Source organism: Phanerochaete carnosa (assembly GCF_000300595.1).
Source record: "Phanerochaete carnosa HHB-10118-sp unplaced genomic scaffold PHACAscaffold_2, whole genome shotgun sequence".
Classification (NCBI taxonomy): domain Eukaryota; kingdom Fungi; phylum Basidiomycota; class Agaricomycetes; order Polyporales; family Phanerochaetaceae; genus Phanerochaete; species Phanerochaete carnosa.
This window is the reverse complement of record NW_006767629.1, coordinates 1,982,387-2,002,373: the sequence shown is the minus strand read 5'-3', so window position 1 is coordinate 2,002,373 and position 19,987 is coordinate 1,982,387. Positions and strand designations below refer to the sequence as shown.

General features: G+C 53.3%; 7 protein-coding genes across 7 annotated transcripts; 2 read left to right on the top strand and 5 right to left on the bottom strand.

Moving 5' to 3' along the window:
- Positions 1 to 52: 52 nt before the first annotated feature.
- Positions 53 to 2,464, bottom strand: PHACADRAFT_249756 (uncharacterized protein). The gene has a single exon (XM_007391832.1). The coding sequence runs from the start codon at positions 2,135 to 2,137 to the stop codon at positions 200 to 202; it is 1,938 nt and encodes a 645-aa protein (XP_007391894.1). The 5' UTR covers positions 2,138 to 2,464; the 3' UTR covers positions 53 to 199.
- Positions 2,465 to 3,017: 553 nt separating this feature from the next.
- Positions 3,018 to 5,087, bottom strand: PHACADRAFT_249754 (uncharacterized protein). The gene is made up of 11 exons (XM_007391831.1): positions 5,023 to 5,087; positions 4,729 to 4,971; positions 4,558 to 4,676; positions 4,414 to 4,506; positions 4,233 to 4,361; positions 4,065 to 4,180; positions 3,611 to 4,015; positions 3,482 to 3,558; positions 3,269 to 3,429; positions 3,099 to 3,214; positions 3,018 to 3,042 (listed from the first exon to the last, which is right to left on the bottom strand). Exons 2-10 carry the CDS (start codon positions 4,969 to 4,971, stop codon positions 3,130 to 3,132), a joined length of 1,428 nt encoding a protein of 475 aa, XP_007391893.1. The 5' UTR covers positions 5,023 to 5,087; the 3' UTR covers positions 3,018 to 3,042; positions 3,099 to 3,129.
- A 245-nt stretch (positions 5,088 to 5,332) lies between these two features.
- PHACADRAFT_136918 (uncharacterized protein) lies at positions 5,333 to 6,974 on the top strand. Its single transcript, XM_007391830.1, has 5 exons — positions 5,333 to 5,552; positions 5,608 to 5,761; positions 5,810 to 6,029; positions 6,079 to 6,196; positions 6,246 to 6,974. The coding sequence occupies exons 1-5, from the start codon at positions 5,340 to 5,342 to the stop codon at positions 6,882 to 6,884; spliced, it is 1,344 nt and encodes a 447-aa protein (XP_007391892.1). The 5' UTR covers positions 5,333 to 5,339; the 3' UTR covers positions 6,885 to 6,974.
- Positions 6,975 to 7,041: 67 nt separating this feature from the next.
- On the top strand, positions 7,042 to 10,488 carry PHACADRAFT_136916 (uncharacterized protein). The gene is made up of 10 exons (XM_007391829.1): positions 7,042 to 7,149; positions 7,205 to 7,260; positions 7,320 to 7,373; positions 7,427 to 7,455; positions 7,508 to 7,643; positions 7,698 to 7,964; positions 8,020 to 8,261; positions 8,320 to 8,725; positions 8,778 to 9,159; positions 9,209 to 10,488. The coding sequence occupies exons 1-10, from the start codon at positions 7,092 to 7,094 to the stop codon at positions 9,454 to 9,456; spliced, it is 1,878 nt and encodes a 625-aa protein (XP_007391891.1). The 5' UTR covers positions 7,042 to 7,091; the 3' UTR covers positions 9,457 to 10,488.
- Positions 10,489 to 11,580: 1,092 nt separating this feature from the next.
- Positions 11,581 to 14,629, bottom strand: PHACADRAFT_249749 (uncharacterized protein). The gene is made up of 15 exons (XM_007391828.1): positions 14,426 to 14,629; positions 14,015 to 14,361; positions 13,925 to 13,955; positions 13,404 to 13,865; positions 13,201 to 13,348; positions 13,057 to 13,142; positions 12,887 to 12,998; positions 12,754 to 12,830; positions 12,603 to 12,702; positions 12,246 to 12,538; positions 12,178 to 12,192; positions 12,050 to 12,125; positions 11,858 to 11,998; positions 11,761 to 11,802; positions 11,581 to 11,706 (listed from the first exon to the last, which is right to left on the bottom strand). The coding sequence occupies exons 2-15, from the start codon at positions 14,296 to 14,298 to the stop codon at positions 11,687 to 11,689; spliced, it is 1,887 nt and encodes a 628-aa protein (XP_007391890.1). The 5' UTR covers positions 14,299 to 14,361; positions 14,426 to 14,629; the 3' UTR covers positions 11,581 to 11,686.
- A 515-nt stretch (positions 14,630 to 15,144) lies between these two features.
- Positions 15,145 to 17,323, bottom strand: PHACADRAFT_205529 (uncharacterized protein). Its single transcript, XM_007391827.1, has 3 exons — positions 16,583 to 17,323; positions 16,299 to 16,529; positions 15,145 to 16,248 (listed from the first exon to the last, which is right to left on the bottom strand). Exons 1-3 carry the CDS (start codon positions 17,186 to 17,188, stop codon positions 15,376 to 15,378), a joined length of 1,710 nt encoding a protein of 569 aa, XP_007391889.1. The 5' UTR covers positions 17,189 to 17,323; the 3' UTR covers positions 15,145 to 15,375.
- Positions 17,324 to 17,427: 104 nt separating this feature from the next.
- PHACADRAFT_181328 (uncharacterized protein) lies at positions 17,428 to 19,002 on the bottom strand (the record flags this gene model as incomplete). The annotated part of the gene is made up of 2 exons (XM_007391826.1): positions 17,428 to 18,964; positions 18,994 to 19,002. The coding sequence occupies 2 exons, from the start codon at positions 19,000 to 19,002 to the stop codon at positions 17,555 to 17,557; spliced, it is 1,419 nt and encodes a 472-aa protein (XP_007391888.1). The 3' UTR covers positions 17,428 to 17,554.
- Positions 19,003 to 19,987: the final 985 nt, after the last annotated feature.

Genomic DNA, 19,987 nt, shown 5'->3' with positions numbered 1-19,987 from the left:
CGCGTCCATCACATGGCCCGCCGTAACGCGCGCGTCGCGCCGCAGTCCTTCAGACCATATTCAACGATATTTGTAGCCGTACATAAAACAGTGAACTTTTTGACTATAAGCCATCTGTAGGTATTAAAGTCCGTGTATATCATGCAACGAGAGAGCGACCCAGTTACCGACGGGTGGTAGTAGGGGATACGTTGATGCCTTAATCACTCCAATAAACATCCTTGAGACCAAGTCCAGCCGCCTTTAGAGACTCCATTTCCGCTTGCGATATTCTGCCACATCTTTCAACACGAAGAGTCCGCAGCGCCGTTGCTTTCGAGAACAGATCGTGCGGCGCTTGGTTGCCCTCCGAGACATTCACCCTGGAGAGACGTCGACGCGGCGACCTGATTACCCGCAGCGAATCTATCTGGGCGCCATCCTCGCACCGTTTCCGCGCTCGAATTGTATGGCGGAGGCACTTGAAGGTGACATTATCGCAGTCGATCAATGAGAGATGCTGTAACCGAGGACAGACCCAGCGCCGAGGTTCCGCAATGAAACTCGCCTCTTCGCAGACCTCGAAGGTCCCGGAGAGAGAGCAGATGACGGCATTCACATCTGTGATCACGATGTCAGAGAGTCGCAGTAACGTCAGTGGAAACGTACCTCTGCACGACTCGATCGCGAGATGCTCCAGATTCTGCATATAAGCGAGCATCGACGCAACAGTGTTGTGGTATTCCAGGCGAAAGTTCGATAGGGCGAGATGTGTGACGGTCGACATGCGGGGTTCCCGGAAGATGCTCTCTTGCGCAGGTAGTAATGGGAATGCGAAGGGTGCTTTCTTTGTGGGCGAGGTCCTCCATGAGCGTTTGTTCCGCTCGATGAGATGACTTATGGCGAGTCTCTTCAACTTGGGAAAGAGTGCGCTCCTGAAAGCAGAGTAGAGCCCGTCCGTGTCTGTCACAAAGACGGACAGTTCTTCGAGACTTTCGAAGCGCACGACAGGCAACATTGCGCGAGGGTTGAAGGGCTCGTCCGCCATAGGCTCAAGAACAGAAGTGTAGTATGTGAACCACCTTTTGTCGCCGGCGTCGAGGTAAAGCTCGAGTTCTTTGAGGGCGGGCATCTTAACTATCGCGACGAACTTCCAAAGGTCCCTGGGAGGCGCATGGCTCCACTCGAAACGGCGAAGATTGGCTACAGTAAAAGGAGCGACGTTGTTAGGAGGAAGTGAAGCTGCATGATCGCTTGTGTCGTGATCGAAGCGAACGAATACATCCATGAGCGGCGTAGAGTCGCTGAACACAAGTGTCTCCAACGCAGGAGATCTGGCAAGGAAAGAGCAAAGACTGGACATGCGGAAAAGATTCGCGCGACTGTCGGGATACTTAGCAGGAAAGTGAAGGGTTAAGGAACGTAACGACGGCAAGTCGGTGGGCGGGAGTTCGGAAAGTGAGACGCTGGAGAGGCACATACGCCTCAGGCAGGGGAGGAGACTACCCGAGCTGGCTTGGACACCCGAGCTTGGGTTAAGTAATGGAATGCCCGGTAGCGACCGCTTCTCGATGCCTAGCTCGACGCTTCGAAGATATGGAAATGATGCGCCGCTGTTCAGCACGGACAAGACGTCGGTCATCCTCAGCTCGGACGACTCCCAGAGTAAGGAGTGCCATCGAGGCGATGTGTTCCTTAGCACGGATTCAAACCGGAAGTCGGGTTTATACCCAGACAGAGGTTTCGTGCCGTGTACGACGTCAACAGGCTGCTCCTTGGCTCGAATGATGAGCGGGCGGACGCCGGGATATCTGCTGAAATCGAGGCACGCCCACAACGAGGATGTATCGAGGACGGCGGCACGCCATGTAGAACATACGTGTGACAATATGATCGGCCGCCAGTCAATTTCCTCGCCGTCTTGCCAGTCGTCCTCGTCCCATTGAACGAAGAAGCAGAAGATGTGCAATAAGATCTCGGTGGGCAGCGAATAGATCGTCTTGCCTCGCTGAATCAGGGCGCGCTGCCTGCAGAGAAGGTCTCGGCGTTGTTGTATACGGCGCAGTTCGTCGTGATAGCGAGCCTCCTCTCTTGCAAGACTTTCCAGCTGAGTATCGATGACGTCCAAGGCGCTCTGATTCTGGTACTGCGGCGGCATTTATGTGGCGAAGGGTATGGGATGACAGCAGGTCGTGGAAGACGTCCCTGATGGAAGACGTATAGATGATAGTGTTATGTCTCGTGTACGGCGACGAAGGTTTAAGAGAATTAAGAGCTGTGGAAGAACCTCAACGCAAAACGAGCACAAAGGAGGGTATACTCAGCAACGCCCAGTAGTGAATGATAGGGTCTAGTACTACGCGACTATCAGGCCGGCCACTTTGCGATGGTGAGGAGGTGGCAAAATACTTGGATTGTAGGAAGAATGAGAAAGCACCGACTATCCCGAAAACTCACAAGGGTAGGTCGAGGTTGTGGTCAGGAATGAGAGGAGACGCTGGCGAATATAGCACCGTGGCGTAAGACCGCCACGTGAAAAACATTCGACGGTTGCCTGATATGGGTCACACCAACATTTTGTTGCCGGCTGAGGCCCAAAATGCAATCTTACCAATATTAGTCTTGTTTTCTATAGGCACGCTGAATGGTGTGACGCTTTCATTTCACGCTGCTTTCCGTAGAGTGTGCTCTCGTACGCAGATAGAATACATGCGATCTGGCGCGCACTTTGCTCGCTAGTAACGTTCAGGTTGTGAATGCCGCTACTAGCCTTATAGTACACGATAAGCGTCTTCACATTGAGCCGCTACACCCAGCATAACGGTATCTCGAAGGTTTGCTAAATATTCATGAGAGCTGTCGAGCTCAGCTACAGCTGCGCCAGGCTTGAAAACTCGTCTTTTTCCACGATGGATAGATTGTGTAAATTTTCAGCGACAAGTTGACTTGCCTGTGTGCCATACCTCAGCGCGGAAGGGCAGATGTTTTTCAACTGGTACCAAAACAGAAGCCACCATCGACTGGTCTTACTCTGCCGTATGACGAGAAGCAATGCGTTTATGGCTGAACGTATCCATACGTGAGGCGTCGCTAAGCGGAGAGTCATTCGCAGCACTTGCCTTTCTAATGTACATGACATCTTGATATACTCTAGAATCTGACTGCTGGCGACTCCTCTACACTCTCGATAGGTACCTTGTGTCCAACCAGGGAACGAATATTGGTGATACCGTACCTGCAGATTAGGTTAGTGCGGCCAAAGAAAGAAACCACGCATGTGCCAACGCACCGAATCATCGTTGGCCGCTCGAGACCAATGCCCCAGCCGTGGACATGGATATCCGGAGGGAAGCCCATGGGCTGCAAAAACTCTGGGCGGAACATTCCACTGTTGCCGACTTCGACCCACTTTTTAAGTAGCGGATGGAAGGCAAAGATCTCTAGTGACGGCTACGGTAATACTTCAGAAACATGCGGAAATGAGCGACATTTCGAGATGTACCTCCGTGTACGGGTTGTAAGCAGGCTTGAAACGGATGTTCTCGATCCCCATTTTCTTGAAGAAGACGCGCATGAAGCCTGACGGGGGCAGCGTGAAAAACATGACATTAACTCAAGCAAGTTGACATACCAATAAGATCCGCCAGTGTCAAGTTACGGTCGGCAACGACACCCTCCACTTGATGGAATTCGGCCAAGTGTGTCGCATCCATAGTCTCATTACGGAAGACACGGTCGATGCTGAACAATTTCGCCGGCCGAAAGTCATCGCCCTTGCCCGCGTCCCTGCCTTTGCGAGTGGTGCCGGAATGTGCAGTGAGCGCGTCCTCGTCCTCGTCCTCACCTCTGAACCGCGCAGCAAGCTTATAGAGCATTGCGGCGGATGACGCCGTGGTGTGCGTCCGCAATAGGAGCCTACGAGACTCCTCGTCTGACCAAGGGGCTTTGTAACCAGTAGACCCGAAATCGCCACGCTCATGGACTCGGGATACACATTTGTAGTAGTCGGCGGGTGGCGGGAGTGACTTGACGGGATCTAATGAGCTGTTGAGGACCGAATAACCTGGGGGCAGGGGCGCACCGACCTGATAAGTAGAAGGTGTCCTGCAGCTCTCGTGCAGGGTGCTGTTGAGGTACGAAGAGGGCATCGAAGCACCAGAAGCCAGAATCGACGAAGTTTCCTGTTGGCATTTCGGCGAAGCTGGGGATAGTTGTTGTAAGCATACATAGAGATGAGATACACAGAAACATACCCCATCTCCAAGAAGATATTCCGGATCTCCTCGCGCACCTTGAGGAGAGGATGGAGCGCACCGCCGTTTGTCGGGATACCTTCGGCTTCAAAATTGTACCTCTTGAAGGTAGAGGTCTTCCATGCACCTCTTCATTATCGCCATGAGCAATTTTGTAGAATCAGGGGAACAGCGCACTTACGTCGTGAGCATCTCCATCGTAAGATCCGTCTCAGGCTTTGCTGTCGATGTGCTGAAATTAGGTCCTCTGTGCACGGTGAACCACTGTCCTTTCCTATCAACAAGAAATCAGAGCTGAAAGCGCACAGGAAACAAGGGGACCTACTTTTGCACGATAAGCTTGCGCTTCCTGAGCTCTGCGAGAGCCTTCTCTCCTCCTTTCAAGGTCCCGGTAGAGTCAACCTCGCGCATCTCCTTCTGAGTCACATCATCTATTTGCGCAGCCTACGCAAATCACGTTCAGCACGAGCAGCGTTGTGACGCCAAGGATACTCACGAGCTTGACCAGACTGTCGCCCTCCTTGCCTATCCATTTGTTCTTAAAAGCGCGACCCTGTCCGATCTTTGCAATATCACTTCCAATCTTCGCCTCGAGCTCCTTCGGTGTCATCGGACTGCCTTCCCCTTTGACCGGTACAGCGGCCCACACTCGTGCTTCATGGGACCCATTCAGAGCTATAGAGGCACCTTCGGGCGTGAGGACGTGTGAGGTGGTCTCGTGCGTCTCATACGAGATCATCTAGCGCAATAATCAATGTTTATGTTCATGCAATAAGTAGCAGTCACCTACCTCTCGACTTGAGAGTGAATTAAGAGCACCAAGGATAATAATCTGCGCATCGTGCGTTGCAGCGGGATCTTCCTGGTCGGGCAATGTCAGTGTCCTGGTGTCCTGAATAATACCATGCTTATCGAGAGTATCGAGAATGAGCTTTTGGATGGCTTCTGCCATGATGCTGGTAAGGGGAGTGCAAGGCAGCTGGCGGTCAAGCAATACCTGGGCTTGAGTCAAGGGAAGATGCAGATCTGATCGGATCTCAGATGCCATCGCCCGACGGTCAGTGCGCCAGGCGCTTGTGTGCTTCGCCCGCTTCCGTTCGTAATCTCATGGCCAGCACCTCGTCCTCGAGCTATGCAACCTGGCAGCGTATATGGGACGACTCTCAGGCAAGGCTGTCTTCTATACATGAATCTCTCACCCATGAAGCGACGCCAACGCCGCGAATTACACGCGTCGGGAAGCTCGATGCGGAGCTACTAGACCAAGAGCTGGTACAGGTCTTGCAGGATCCCCTCGCGAAGGCTCTCGCCCTTGTTAACGTACGTCAGCGATCGTATGGTTTTGCTTGTATTCCTCTCAATTATTTGTATGCAGTCTTCCTTCAAGGGCCACTTTGAGCCTGAGCTGACCCTATGCATCCAACTTACCCTGTTCAAGTTCTCGCTTTGGGACACTGGCGCAACATATGGCGCAAAACTACAGGGATTACGCTATGCGGCCTTACCCCATTTAGATGGATCTTCAATGTGTGAGTCGCATGTCGTCAACTGGAAACGCAGGCTCAAGCGCATGCCAGCATTCAGGTTACCCCGCCGTTTGCTTCTTATACATGGAGTAATCACGACGTTAGTGCCCTACTTTCATACTCGCCTTAGGGCACACGCACTGTCGCAAGCTTGGCCGGATGCTCCCTCTTCTGACAGGAGAAGAAAGGCATGGGAGCTTCTTACCCGGCTTGAGTCGCTGCATTCCACCTTAACGCTGCTAAATTTTGTTGCCTTCATGTGGAACGGCAGGTATGGCAGGGCGTATACTATCGCTTTTCTTCCCTTCACACCTTCTTAGGTATAGAATGCTCGCGGATAGACTGCTGAGAATGCGTCTCGTTTCAACTCAAAGGATCACCTCGCGAGACGTGTCATACGAGTTCATGAACCGCCAGATGGTCTGGCATGCATTCACTGTACGTATTCTAGGTATCAAAAATGGATCGCGAGCTCAATATCAGCCAGGAATTCTTGCTATTCCTGCTACCTCTAATTAATACGCGGACCATTGGACGGAGACTGACACAATTGTCTCAAATCTCTATCACATCTGGCATTCCTCAACCTATACGAGCCGCGTGTGGCCTGTCAGAAAGTACTGAAGCTGGAACACGCTCAAGTGCGAAGCGGGGAAAGTACTGGTCGCTATACCTGGACCAATGCGCGATCTGCCATCAAGATAGTATGACGAACCTTTCCGACCCTACAGCTGCACTCTCCTCATTGACGGCGCCGAGCTACTCATCATCAAACACGGGTCCTCCGCCCGATGTCACAGAAGGATCCGAAGAAGAACCACCACCTTTCCCAATCCACACGCCGTATATCACCGACTGTGGGCACACTTACTGTTACGTCTGCATCACCGGCCGCCTAATGCGCACCGCAGATGAAGCGTCAGGAACTGGACCTGGAGGTACGAGATGGGAGTGCTTGCGGTGTGGAGAGGCGGTAGGCAGTGCGGAGAGAGTACAGATGGAGGGGGTCGAGAGTGAGCACGGCAGCGAGGGCACGAGCTTTGAGTTTGGAAGCGAAGACCTGGATTTTACCAGTGATATGAGCGGGAGTCTTGGAGATGACAACGAGTCGATTGCTTCAGATTGAAGAACAATTGAGATTACATAGTATCAATGTTGTCCTCGTTCGGAAAACACATGAGCTGGATTGATTGATTGCCTTATCAGGGATGGTCGCCTATCACAATGCTTGAGCCTTGACTCGATCTAAGCGCCCTGATTCGAGATCAGAATCCAAGTCTTGTGCAGGCCTAGGTCGCTTTGTGTTTACCCTTCTTACCGTTAGACGACAAACATGCCGACAGTCGCTGTAGACAAGGAGGAGCTTTGGGAACGTCTTGGCAACAAGTATGGTAAGAGTTTACGCTAGCAGGTGAAGCGTACGGCGACGAAGATTGCTTTTCGCAGCTCCCGATGAATTCGATCGCCTGCTCTTCGACTTCGGTCTCGAACTTGACGAGGACGTATGTGCTCATATATGATCAATTTAATATATCCATTAAGTGTGCAATACTTCCGCCAGACCACCGAGGAAGTAGAAGCTTCGAGGAAGCAGGGCTTGCCCGCGGGACGTCCGGTGAGTATCATCTTCTTTGCCCAGCTCCATATGACTCAAAGACCATTTTACAGCAACTTAAAATCGAAGTTCCTGCCAACAGGTTGGTCAGTGCGCTATGTCGCTGAGAGGCAGCGTTGTGACCATCGGCCCAGATACGACTTGTTGTGCATTGAAGGTATTGCCCGCGCACTCCGCGTTTTCCTGGGCAAGGATCGCCCGCCAACGTACAAACTCGTCTACCCACCCGGTGGCGAGGATGCTCTCATTACTGCAACAATCACACCTGAGGTACGTCCCTCCTGTGCTTCTACGCGTGTACGCGTGCTTAAGCGGCTGTCTCAGACGAAGCGAATAAGACAGTTCTTTGGTTGTGCCATTCTGCGCAACATCAAGCTCACAGAGCATTCTTACGAGTCCTTCATTGACCTTCAAGATAAGCTCCATCAGAATATATGTAGACGTCGGCAGTTTGTTGCCATCGGTACCCACGACCTCGACACCTTGAAACCACCTTTCAGCTACGAGGCTCTGCCACCAAAAGACATCAAGTTCGTTCCCCTGTCGAAGACGAAAGCATACACTGCAGAGGAGCTTATGACAGTATATGAGGTTAGATAGCCACAGTCGATCGGCTAAATCGACTCCTGACGCATCTTGCCTGCAGTCAGAAAAACACCTCGCGCGGTATCTTCCTATCATTAAGGATTCCCCAGTATACCCGATCATCTATGATTCGACTCGCACTGTCGCCTCGATGCCTCCAATCATTAACAGCGAACACAGTAAAATTACGCTCAACACTCGCAACGTCTTCATCGATATCACTGGTACCGACGAGACGAAGCTGAACATTGTACTCAATATTATGGTTGCCATGTTCTCAGAGTATTGCGAGAAACCTTTCACGTACGTTCATCTCACTGAGAATTGGAGGCAGTTGCTGAAAGTCTTCTCAATCCTCTAGCATAGAACCTTGCAAGGTCATATATCCAGACGGCACCAAACGCGTTTACCCTGATCTTACATATCGTACTATGACCGCCCACGCATCATATGTCAACTCGTGCGCGGGACTGTCTGTAAACTCGACGGAGCTTGCCAGCCTGCTCGAGCGCATGACACTCTCTGCTGTGCAGGACACAGCAGATCCTGATAAGGTTGCCGTGCAAGTCCCCCCGACACGTCCAGATATCCTGCACGAGTGCGATTTGATGGAGGATGCTGCTATTGCCTACGGTTTCAACAACCTTCCAGACACCTTCCCACCAACAAGCACCGTCGGACAGCCGCTCGAGATCAGCAAACTGAGTGACATCGTTCGCAAGGAGTGGGCCATGGCAGGGTTTGTCGAAGTGCTTCCTCTCATCCTTGTAAGTTATGCGAAAGTCCTTGTGGTGATACAGTCTGATAAGTCATTCCCAGTGCTCACACGAAGAGAACTTCGAGTGGCTCAACCGCAAGGACACCGGTGACATCGCTGTCCGCATTGCGAATCCGAAGACGCTTGAGTTCCAGGTCGTGCGGACCTCTCTTCTCCAGGGTCTCCTGAAGACCGTTAGGGAGAACCGTTCACATACACTGCCGATCCGAGTATTCGAGTCTACCGATGTTGTTTTCAAGGACAGCAAGCGTGAGCGCCAGGCGAGAAATATTCGACACGCCGCCGCAGTATGGTGCAACAAGACGGCCGGCTTCGAGGTCGTGCACGGCCTGCTTGATCGTGCAATGCAGATGCTTGACGTTCCGCACATTGTTAGTACGGATAAGAATGCGCCAACGGGATACTATATCAGGGAGCGAGAAGGTAATATTTGCACTGCACACGTACGTTTTACTCAAGAGGGACTCCCCAGATCCTACCTTCTTCCCGGGACGTGCGGCGACCATCTACTACCGCCGCCCGCGCCAGCACGACCGTTCCGCTCTCGATGTTCTCAAGGAGGCATTCACACACCCAGACGACGAGGAAATCGGCGTTCTCGGAATTCTGCATCCAACCGTTCTCGAGAAATTTGAGATCTCGTACCCCTGTTCTGTGGTAGAGTTCAACCTAGAGCCGTTCGCGAAGGTCACGCATAATATCTGGTCGAACAAGGAGTGATCGCCTTAGAGAACAGAGTAATGTGCGGAAAAGCTGTAGCCATATATACTATCTCCATGTGCAAAGATTCCGCTCCATCTGACTGAGGACGCATGCAGCAGTGAATGCGGTCTTCAACATATCGTATCAGGGTTTCTTTTGAAGCAGCGCAAGAGCGTGCTGACCGCCACAGGAGCCCATGACTGCCCTCCAACTGCCTTCCTTCCTCACAATTGCTGTAGGGGTCTTCAGCATCTCTTCGTCTCCAGCGCCGAGCTCACTCTGCGAGCCTTCTCCCCACATGTAAAGCGCCCCACTTTGTGTGATGGTCATGCTGGTTCTAGTGCCAGCGCTGATCTGCACGACTGGGTCGTCCTCGGGGTCGTCGGGAAGCGTGACGGGTGCGGGCTTGTCCAAGAAGTCGGGGAACGTTCTCTCACGGAACGCCTCGTCGTCGTCGGCCAGGCCGAGCTGTCCACCGATGGACAATCCACACGCAAAGACCCGTCCGCGAGACGTGAGGAAGAGCGTATGATCGTCGCCTCCCGAGATCTGGACAACGCTCTCATCGTCCCCAAGCTCTGCGGAGCTGAGTCCAACGACCTTCTGCGGGGTGTGCACCTCGCGGTCATCACCCGCTCTGAGCCCAGTGCCGGTCTGGCCAGTGTAATTCGCGCCCCAGCCCCACACGGCGCCGTCGGTGTCGACGGCAAAAGACGTGTAGCTGCCAGCGCCGACGCACACGGCCCTGTTCGCGCGCGTGCCGACTACGATGCGCTCGGGCGTCGTCGCGGTCAGCTTATGGCGCGTGAGCACTTTGCGCCCAAGCTGTCCACGTTCGCCCGTCCCCCACGTGTAGATGTTTCCGTGTGTCGTAAGGACGACGACGTGATCGTTGCCCGCCATGACGTCGACGAATCGCTCGGCTTCGCCGGGCTTGGACATCAGGTTAACCACCGGGATGGGCTGGTACTGGTGCTTCTGCGTCCCGGAGAAGCCAAGGAGGCCCTCCATAGCCTATCCAAGCTATCAGCTCGCCATTGTCAGACGTGCAGCATATATATGCTCATACCCGGAACGTTCCCCAGACCCTCAGCTCGCCCTGCGTACTGATGGCGGCGGCGATGCTGTCCCCGGCGGCAACGCGAGCCACTCGTAATCCTTCGTCCAGAAGGCTCGAGATGGGAAACGGAGTCGAAGATAAGTAGTCCTCATCAAGAAATTTGTTTTCCTGTTCCGGATCTGGAACTCCTGTAGTCTCCCTTCCCAGGGCTGCATTGTCGTTTGCACCACAGGACCAGACCTGAAAGACGCTCAGCAAGGCGCATGAAATCCGAGATGAATTCTGCGTACAGTTCCCTGTTCGTCTATGAACAGACTTGACATGCCACCTGCTGCGATGTACTCAAGCCCGACGCCCTTCGTGCCAAACTTGCCTTGTTCCATCATGGATTCGACAAGCTTATTTCTCTGAGGCTTAGCCTGCTCGCTCAGGTAATCCACACCAGCGCCAAACTGGCCAGAGTTGCCGCATCCCCAGGTGAAGAGCAGGGGAGCTGGACGAAGGGGCTCTTTCGGTGAAGGCAGCAGGTTGAAATACGGCTCCTTGGGTTCTTTGAGCTCTTTAGGTGGCTTCATATTCGCCTCAGCGCTCTCGACACTCCCAATGTTTGTAGAGCGCATCTTGGTCTCGAGCTCCTTCACCTCCGAGCCAGACGCGCCTCCGGACTTCTTGCTACCCGCTGCTGGCCGCTGCACTTCCGCAGCTGTAGCTTCTTTGGCAGTAGTGCTAGAGGCTACGCGAGTGGAACGTCTCGCTGGAGCAGCCGCTGGCTCAGCACTTGCGACGGCTTCGACTGCAGTAGGCTTGGCTGAAGGCATCTCGCAGACAGTAGACGCTAAGAGATAGAAGGAAACTAGAGTGTGGAGATGGTCAGTAAGAGGCGAGGGTTTTATAGCATGGAGTGCAACCACAGTACGTGCGGATTTGGTACCCGATGTGTCACGACTTGACTGCAATCTGGTCCGCGTTGTGATGTACAGCACTCGCTACCGCCTCGTGTTTTCTCACCATCTTTATTTGCAGCTTGTATCGAGCAGGATCAGTATGACTCGGATATATGTCCGTGGCCTTCGCGGGGTTCCGCTCAATCAAAGTCATGGCATTAGAATGGGAATTATCTGGAGATTGGTGGACATATAGAGATACAATAGTACAACTAGAGATTCATAGAAAATAGTCGTAGGACAATCAGTCCGGTCTCAGAGGGACTGGGCTCGAGAGTATCAGAGCGGCTTCGAAGCTCGCATCGCGGAACGACTCACCGGGTGGAATATCCACGTTCTCTTCATTAAGATACCAAGCCTCTGTGTTCACAGGTTCGTCAGATAACCAAGGGAAGATGTGACATTCTACACTCACTATCACCGCTCATATGCTGTTCGTTATACGTCATGCCGTTACCGAGCCACTGTAACCTATTCGTCGATCCGTCAGACCGCTGATAGTTGAAGTCCTCCCATCTCGGCTCCTTTAGAGCAACAAGCGCATGAAGGCAAGAACCTAGATATATAGTTGAGCAGGCGCAGCACCAATGTGTACTCATACACTCACCTGGCCAAAGCCCAACAACTCTCCCTTCTTCCTTGCCCGCCTTGTACCACGATCTACATTTCTCGCTGTAGATGGTCTATAAACCCGCATGAGCCCGATGCCGGAATCACTGATACCATAGAACTCACTATTGGGAAGTAATGCTAAAAGTCAGATTGAGTCAGCGCACGACGTCCCAGACCTGAGTGTCACTCACTTCAATGTATTCGTCGTAATCATCGACTGCTTCCTTCTTGATTTCTACAGACTTCAACCCTTCGCGTTGCATCTTCCTAGCAACACGTACCGCGTAGTCGACTTGATACTCAATGACTGCGGTGAGACTCCCAGAGCCAACGCCGGCGTTCGGTCCCTGAGAAAAGAACCAATTCGGGAAATCATCGACACAGATGGACAAGTAGCTGCGCGGGTGCGGGCTCCACTTGTCTGCAAGGTTCACACCATTGCGGCCGATCATCGGGAAGGGGTAGGTGAAGGAAGTGTTGAATCCTATGGACCGGGCAAGGGACTGTTAGTGGGCGTTGGCGGAAATGTTAACTATCCTAACGCTTACCAGTAGCACATACTATCACATCGACTTCGTGAAGTTGACCGTCAACCGTCTCAACACCATTTTCCGTGATTCGCTTGATCGGTGTCGATATGAAGTCAACCTGCATACACATGAGAAGACCGTCGCATTAAAGCTGATTCACGGAGCGCACATTGTCTTCACAAAGGGCTTCCAGATAGCCGGGGCCAGGCGTCAGACGTCGACAGGCGACACCAAAGTCCGGGATCACTAATCATCAAGGAATAGTTAATATTACCAGTAACGCTGTCAAAAGAATAACCCACGATGGTCCGCTATCCATGGCTTCTTCGCGAGACGCTTCAGCATATTTGCTTTAAACGCCACACGGGCGCCCTTCTGCATCTCGCTGTCCTTCAGCGTACTGTGGTGTGCCGACTGTACCACCACCGTGTGTTGAGCCAATTGCGTTGCATGAAGATCAAGAGGTGCGTACGTTAAGGTCCTCCTCTAGAGCGTGTTGGAATTGCTTATAATGCGCCGGATCCCGGAATGCTTCCTTCTCCTCTGCAGAGAATACGTCTAGTCGACATATTAACAGCCGAGATGCGTCGGGATGTGTGCACAATGGTCAACTTACAATTATCCGAGTTCGGATCCCTATTCAGAAGCTCCGCCATCTTGCCTTGAGAAAACGGCTGTGCCAGCCAGGTCTTGCCTCGAACAAAATTGAGCACCTTGCCAACCTTGCGTTGCAAAGCAGGAACGATCTGAATTGCCGAAGAGCCCTAATGCCACTAGTGTCATCAAAATATCGCAGGAGATGTCAACGAAGGCTCTTACCACACCAATGACCGCAACACGCTTGCTGCCCCAATCCTTCACATCTTCTTCCCAGTCCTTTCTGATCTGAGGAGAGCCGGTCATCGCCTCGGCTGGATTGGGGACCTCCCACTTGGCGCTGTGGACCACCAGGCCGTTGAAGGTCTTGAGCCCTTCGATATCGGGCCAGTTCCACCGGCTTAAAGCACCCATTCCCGTAAACAGCAACTCTGCCGTATCCTCGAAGACCTCGAAGTCTTCAGCCGTGCTGCCAGAGGTGTTCGTGCCAGCCTTGGGCCGTCGGATGGTCACATGCCACTTGCCTTCCGCTTCGTTCCACCTTGCGCCAACCATCTCATGCTGAAGTTTGATGTACTTCTCGAGCTGATACGTGAATGCAACGTTCTGCAGGTACGCCTGTATCTCAGATCCGGGGGCGTAGAAGGCGGACCATTGCGTGTTGGGGAAGAAGGTATATTGATACTAGGCTCAGATGGACAATTAAGCTTTCGTCAGTTCTTGGATATCAGAGGATTACTTACACAGTGAGACGGGATATCGCAGGCCAGTCCGCTGGAACGTGTCAGCCGTTTCAGGTCTGAGAAGACAAACTGATTGGATCGTAGACATACGGATAGTGATTCGACCACCACGTCCCGCCGATCCCGTCGTTCTTGTCATAGATAGTCAAATCAATATTCGGAACACGCTGGAGGAAGCGGATGCCCGCAGCAATTCCACTGAAGCCAGCACCTATGACGATCACTTTCAGAGGCCTGGGAGTATCGATGGGGAAGTCACCCAGCGAGAAAGGTGGGCCCGCGCTGTCTCCATGCACACCATCCAAAAGGCCTTCTGGGGCCGTTACGGCGGGAGACAGCAGGGTTGCTAGCAGGGATCGCAGTGCGTCCAACATCGTGTCGGTAGTTCAGGAAGGTGTACACCACGACATGTCGCCTTGAGCCGTTTTATATAAGCTCTCACACAAGGAACTGTCATGAGTCCTGGAAACGGCGTTCGGCAATTGATGTGTTCACACTCACCCCAGGAAATTGTCTTACCACGTACGGTGTGGAGGACCTCACGACGAACGGATCTGAGATACGAGATAATCAGGGCGTACACGTGAGCAGTCTGATTCTGCCATTCTCTGCGCCGATGGAATAGCCTTGTTCCGCGCTTGGATACCTGCAACATGACATTACGAACTGGACGCACTGAAAATCCACCCTGGCCAAAGCAACTGACGGGATGGGGCAATCCGTAGCGGTGCTACGCTTACGGAAAGTCTTGGAACCGGTAGACCCGGCTCGCTCCGCCAAGGATTCTTGCGCTCTCGTATCATGCCGACCGCTCATACGTCCTGTTTCCCGTTGGCGTTCTTGCGGTGGTCGCAGTAACTCTGAAATCAAACCACTGATCCAGGCTCTCCTCTTCGGACGCTAGGCTGATCACCTCGGAGTGTTGGTTCTGCAACCATTCAGACTTCGATTAGCAATTCTAGACTGTGTCAATGTGACTGTTTCATACAACACTATTGCGCTTACCCCTCGCATCAGCTCCCAGGGTGTCAGGGGAAGAAGACAACCGGGAAGAAAACTCCCAGGAAGTGTGTTGAGTTGTGGGAATAGGTATGCCCTATATCCTCCGAACAGCTCCGAGCCGGTAGGATCGTCCATCGTGCGCCTACGAGGACGCAGAGGTGTTTTATCGCCGCTCCTTCTCATCGTCGCCTGTTGGACGCAAACTCCGGAAGCATATCGGGATATGAGGATACAAATTCGAGTATAGTGTAGCGAAACGAAAACAAGATACAAGTGGTTACTCCGAGCATTGATGCGGGAATCTAGAGGCGGATTGATGAGTGGATGGTAGCGCAAGAAGAGCAATGTATGGATGTCCATGGTGTGCTTTCCAAGGTAACATGAAGACGATGAAGGTCCAGTGCAAGGATTAGGAGCACATTGTAGCGTGAGAGGATGCTGTCCAATCACTAGGTCTTCTTACGCAGCAATGCAAGGGTGTGTTGACCTCCACAGGAACCCGCGACAGCAGCCCAGGCGCCGCCATCTCTCCTGACAATCATCTTGGGAGTCTTCACCTCTGACTCGCCGACGACGCCCAGTTCGCTTTGGGGACCGGTACCCCATGTGTACAGTGCACCGTCTTTCGTAACGGCCATGTTGTTGTGGATGCCAGCGCTGATATGGACAACAGGGTCATCGTCGTCGGGGAAGGGGACAAGAGTGGGCACTGCGACCAGGTCCTGGTGGTCTTCATCGCGGTCCTGGAATGCAGAGTGGTCTTCCGGAAGTCCGAGCTGTCCGCCGTTTGACCGGCCGCACGCAAAGACCTTGCCAGTGGCGGTAAGGAAGAGTGTGTGGTGCTCGCCTCCGACTATCTGGACGACATGATCACCGTCGAGCTCTGACTTGCTCAAGCCCACGACCTTTTTGGGCAGTCCGACCTCGCTGTCAGCTGCCGCATTAGTGAAACCGGTCCCAGTCTGCCCCATGTTGTTCAGGCCCCAAGCCCAGACACCGCCCTGCTCGTCTACGGCGAACGAGGTGTAGTTGCCCGCGCCCACAACGACGGCCTTCCGTGTGCGCGAGTGGAGAACAATTTTCTCTGGAGTTGTACCGTGGATTTTCCTCCGCTCAAGGACCTTGCGGCCCAACTGGCCTTGTTCGCCAGCACCCCAGGTGAAGATGTTACCGTGGGTAGTGAGGACGACGAGGTGATTGTTTCCTGCGACAACGGAAGTGAACTTCTCTGCGTCATCGGGTTTGCTTGGCAGCTCCATGGTGGAGATTGGTGTAAACTGATGGTTCTGTCCGCTCTTGAAGCCTAACAGACCCTCGACGGACTAGGGAACAGTCAGATAGGAATCGTACGTGAAACATTAGAACCACTTACTCGGAACGAGCCCCAGACGCGCAGCTCTCCCTCCTGGCTGATAGCCGCGGATATGCTGTCCCCGGTAGCAATGCGGGTCGCTCGGAAGCCTTCGTCCACCAAAGTCTGAAGAGGGAATGGCTGAGCGGTGAGAGTATCAACATCCAAGAATTCGCCCTCTTTGTCGGGGTCAGGGACATCTGTAGTGATACGACCGAGAGCAGCGTCATCGTTCGTTCCACAGGACCAGACCTACGTCGCGGGTCAGTTTGTGGCGAGTTATGGAGATCGCGAGGATCACTTACTGTGCCCTTTTCATCAATGAAAAGACTGTACATTCCACCTGCCGAAACAGCCTCGAAGCCAGCACCTTCGCCACCAAACACACCCTCTGCCATCTTTTCCTCAACGAGCTTGTTGCGTGTGGGCTTCTCGAATTCGCCGAGAGCGTCTTCACCCATGCCAAACTGTCCAAAGTTACCAGCACCCCATGCGAAAGGCACAGGAGCTGGGCGGACGTGCTCTGGTGGCGTCGGGAGCGGGTTGAAATAAGGTTTTTGCTGGACGGTCTTGACGATTTTTTTCTCCTTCTTTTCTACGGGCTTGGCTGGCTTGGCTAGTTCCGGGGCTTCTTTAGCGTTGTTCTCCTTGGAGGTCTCAGCAGCCTCAGTAGTCTTCGGCTCTTCGTGTGCGATGATGCCATTCGCCGCCCGTGAACTGGCCCGGCGACGTTTAGCGGGTGGTAGGGGAGACGGGGTACGTGAATCCGGGTCGTCGACGGCGCGCCGCTTTGCGACGCGGCTTCGACTACGCGCTGGCGGCTTCGCAGCTGCCTTTGCGGCTGGTTTCTTGGGCTCGGCTTTGGACTCGGCCTTAGCAGGGGCCGCCCTCAACGAGCGACGTGGTGGCATGGTGTATGCGTGTAGGATGGTGAGTAACGCAGTGAGGCGATGAGGAAAGTTAGATAGGAATAATAAACGAGGGCCTCCGCTCTGCAGCGAGGCGTCGAGATGAAAGTTGAGAGACAAGATCCTCGGTGGCCTCTGGTGCTTACACCGAAGTCTTGTTTACCTTGAACCTTGTTTGCTTCTTGGGGCACGTGAGGCTATATCAGTCACGCATCATATTGTGACCGTGACAGTGCATAATTACCCCTAACCCCAAGCACCGACCATCTAGCTCCCGTGTGCAAAGTGAACCAGTGAGAAAAGCTCTAGCTGGCATCGCAGACGCAATAAATACGGTATTTTCGCAATCAAAATCCAGAAAGTGAGATACTACTCAGCATCATCAATAGTACCGAACGCCGCTGCCACGTCTACAACCCAATCTGAACAGTCTTCGGTCTCGATGTGCACAGCATGAAAGAGGCTACGAATATACTTTGCTGCCACCAACACTTCTTCATTTTGGCGCGTCCCCAGCGAGTGCCCCAGGTCCAACTTCTGCAAGCTTGGTGCCCAGGTGCGCTCAGGAAGCGGCCGACACGTCCCCAAACCTTCCACCAGGGCACAGAAGTTCTGGAGACAGGGCCCGCAGCGAGCAACGGCAGATAGAATGCCGACAGAAGGTGTGGAACTGAGGCTAATGAGCCCCCGCGAAGGCCGAGGGTTGAGATACAAGGACTGGATGCTGTGCCAGCTACCCAACATGTCTCCCAGATCATCTGCGGTGTATGAGAGCGCATATGGGTATCTAATGGACAGCCGACGCAAGGCTTGTGCCGATAACAGAGGTGCGAAGGTACATAGCCGTAAGCCTTCTGGGCTGCCTTGCGTGAACGTGAGTTCGATGTCGGTGAGATTGGACAGAAGAACGGGGGAAGGGATACCGCGCGGAGAGAACAACGCGTTCATGTTCGCGGGCAACATGCTATGTGGCTTCTTCGAAGGGAGTTCCAGGAAAGTACTGTGGGAGATCGTGGTGGAGCAGAAGTTGGTAATAGTGCGTAAGCTGCCGGTGATGATATGCGCGTTCTCCAGGAAATCGCATTGAATGTCTAGCCGTTTGAGGTTCTTGCTCGTGGAGCCTAAAATGTCGGCGCATTGGAATAGAGGTGCTCGGATACGCAGAGTATGCAAGTTATTGAAGCCGCCCTCGCGTACGGGCGGCTGCCTTGACAGAGCGGTTCGGGACTGCGTACTGAGTGACAACTCCCGGAGCAACGGTAGACTGGACACAGCTTGCCCACGTACTTGCCAGGCTGTCTCCAGTACCTCCACAGGCAGACTTAGCACCGTCAAGCTTCTCAAGTCGTCGCAGAAAGCGACCACTTGCAAAGCTAGATCCAGTGCCTGCCCTTCGCTCAGTCCTCGCAGATCCATCTCGATCTCCAGGCGTTGTAGGTACGGCACTCTTCCACGTATGCTGCGCAGCGCCACCGCCTGGACTTCAGCTGTTACGCTTCGGGGCAATCGCAACGATAAAGTAGTGAGAGATGGCCCAAGTCCGACGGCCCAGTGTATTGCCCCTCGTAGGCAATGCGAAGTTTCGCATTGCGCCCTCAACGCCACAATGTGAGGGAAGCGCTGGCGAAAGTCGTTACGTGCGGCGATTTGCGCAGATAGGTAGACGAATGATGTAGGGATATGTTGCCCATGGCCTTCGAGGATCAACAACTGGCGGGCAGTGGTACGTTCAGGATGAGTCTCGGATGGAGGTGGGTGGATGAGCCATTCGAGGGATGCCTGTCGTCCAGACAGTGGTCAGCGCATACCCCGTACATGGCGTTGATGTGCTCACTATGCACGTTTCATAGTCAAGGACGAGCGCATCCGCAACCGAGTCCATCTCGGACTGTGAACGAGGAGCCTAGGATAGCGCAGACCCAAGAGAAACGTGCGGAAGATCCAAGCTGATAGGTCTTCTGCTTGCACAGCTGAGCTTAGGTACGCGAACAGTCGGGACGCCTGAAAGCTCGACGGATCAGATTTGTACCCTATAACATCCGGCATATTGCCAGAGTGGCCGTTCTTGGTAGGCAGACTCGTCATCCTATGTGCTCGGATAGCCTGACGAATCAGCTTGAGAGCAAATAGCCTGTCAAGAAGCCTTCGTTCTGCACATGTCTGAAGCGGAGGGAACATGCGCGTGTCACAGCAAGTCACCATAATGAGCCTGAACATACGCCAGGCACTTAGATCCAAGGAGAGATTCGAGTATTGTGCGTAGGGACATACCAAAAGCGACCAAATAGCACACGTCCTAGCGGGCAGACTGAAGCACGCCCGTAAGCGGCATAGTCGGAAATGGATGCTGTAAGTTACCACAGTTCGTTTCCATTTTCCGAGAAGACCTGTGAAGCCAATCCCAATACAAACTCCGGAGGCCCGCCGGACGAGAGCTCGACATTTTAGGGGCACAAAGACAAGGCTGCGCACTGATTGATGCTCAAATGGTTTTACGTGTGCCTTGTCACCGCAGCTCTACAGATTCTTCGCGTTCAGGGCACTGCTGACCGGATTGTCGAGGTCTCAGCCGGAGCCTCCGCTCGTGAGGCTCCTTCCGTCGTAACACCTGCCCGAGGCTTTGGTGTGGTAGTTGCCGAATTCAAGCGCCACATGACAATAAAATTAAACGATAAAGCCACTGTATTAGAATGTCGGACAGCCATGCCTTCTGTACAATTTTAGAAACGTACATCTGCTAATGGGGCTACCAGCGAGGCTGAGCTGTGGCAGAAAGTCCGTGGCGGTGCAACAATGGCGATC

What these genes read in the sequence shown, in the direction of transcription:
- PHACADRAFT_249756 (XM_007391832.1), bottom strand. Translation starts at nt 2,137, where the DNA reads ATGCCGCCGCAGTACCAGAATCAGAGCGCCTTGGACGTCATCGATACT.
- PHACADRAFT_249754 (XM_007391831.1), bottom strand. Translation starts at nt 4,971, where the DNA reads ATGATCTCGTATGAGACGCACGAGACCACCTCACACGTCCTCACGCCC. An exon ending in ACGATGGAGATGCTCACGAC is followed by an intron (nt 4,362 to 4,413) that starts GTAAGTGCGCTG and finishes GCGATAATGAAG; the next exon opens with AGGTGCATGGAAGACCTCTA. An exon ending in AATATCTTCTTGGAGATGGG is followed by an intron (nt 4,181 to 4,232) that starts GTATGTTTCTGT and finishes AACTATCCCCAG; the next exon opens with CTTCGCCGAAATGCCAACAG.
- PHACADRAFT_136918 (XM_007391830.1), top strand. Translation starts at nt 5,340, where the DNA reads ATGGCCAGCACCTCGTCCTCGAGCTATGCAACCTGGCAGCGTATATGG. An exon ending in AGGCTCTCGCCCTTGTTAAC is followed by an intron (nt 5,553 to 5,607) that starts GTACGTCAGCGA and finishes ATTTGTATGCAG; the next exon opens with TCTTCCTTCAAGGGCCACTT. An exon ending in GCCTTCATGTGGAACGGCAG is followed by an intron (nt 6,030 to 6,078) that starts GTATGGCAGGGC and finishes ACACCTTCTTAG; the next exon opens with GTATAGAATGCTCGCGGATA.
- PHACADRAFT_136916 (XM_007391829.1), top strand. Translation starts at nt 7,092, where the DNA reads ATGCCGACAGTCGCTGTAGACAAGGAGGAGCTTTGGGAACGTCTTGGC. An exon ending in ACGTCTTGGCAACAAGTATG is followed by an intron (nt 7,150 to 7,204) that starts GTAAGAGTTTAC and finishes TGCTTTTCGCAG; the next exon opens with CTCCCGATGAATTCGATCGC. An exon ending in GTCTCGAACTTGACGAGGAC is followed by an intron (nt 7,261 to 7,319) that starts GTATGTGCTCAT and finishes TACTTCCGCCAG; the next exon opens with ACCACCGAGGAAGTAGAAGC.
- PHACADRAFT_249749 (XM_007391828.1), bottom strand. Translation starts at nt 14,298, where the DNA reads ATGTTGGACGCACTGCGATCCCTGCTAGCAACCCTGCTGTCTCCCGCC. An exon ending in GCGATATCCCGTCTCACTGT is followed by an intron (nt 13,866 to 13,924) that starts GTAAGTAATCCT and finishes ATCTGAGCCTAG; the next exon opens with TATCAATATACCTTCTTCCC. An exon ending in AGTTGTTGGGCTTTGGCCAG is followed by an intron (nt 11,999 to 12,049) that starts GTGAGTGTATGA and finishes CTATATATCTAG; the next exon opens with GTTCTTGCCTTCATGCGCTT.
- PHACADRAFT_205529 (XM_007391827.1), bottom strand. Translation starts at nt 17,188, where the DNA reads ATGCCACCACGTCGCTCGTTGAGGGCGGCCCCTGCTAAGGCCGAGTCC. An exon ending in TCATTGATGAAAAGGGCACA is followed by an intron (nt 16,530 to 16,582) that starts GTAAGTGATCCT and finishes CCCGCGACGTAG; the next exon opens with GTCTGGTCCTGTGGAACGAA. An exon ending in GCGTCTGGGGCTCGTTCCGA is followed by an intron (nt 16,249 to 16,298) that starts GTAAGTGGTTCT and finishes ACTGTTCCCTAG; the next exon opens with TCCGTCGAGGGTCTGTTAGG.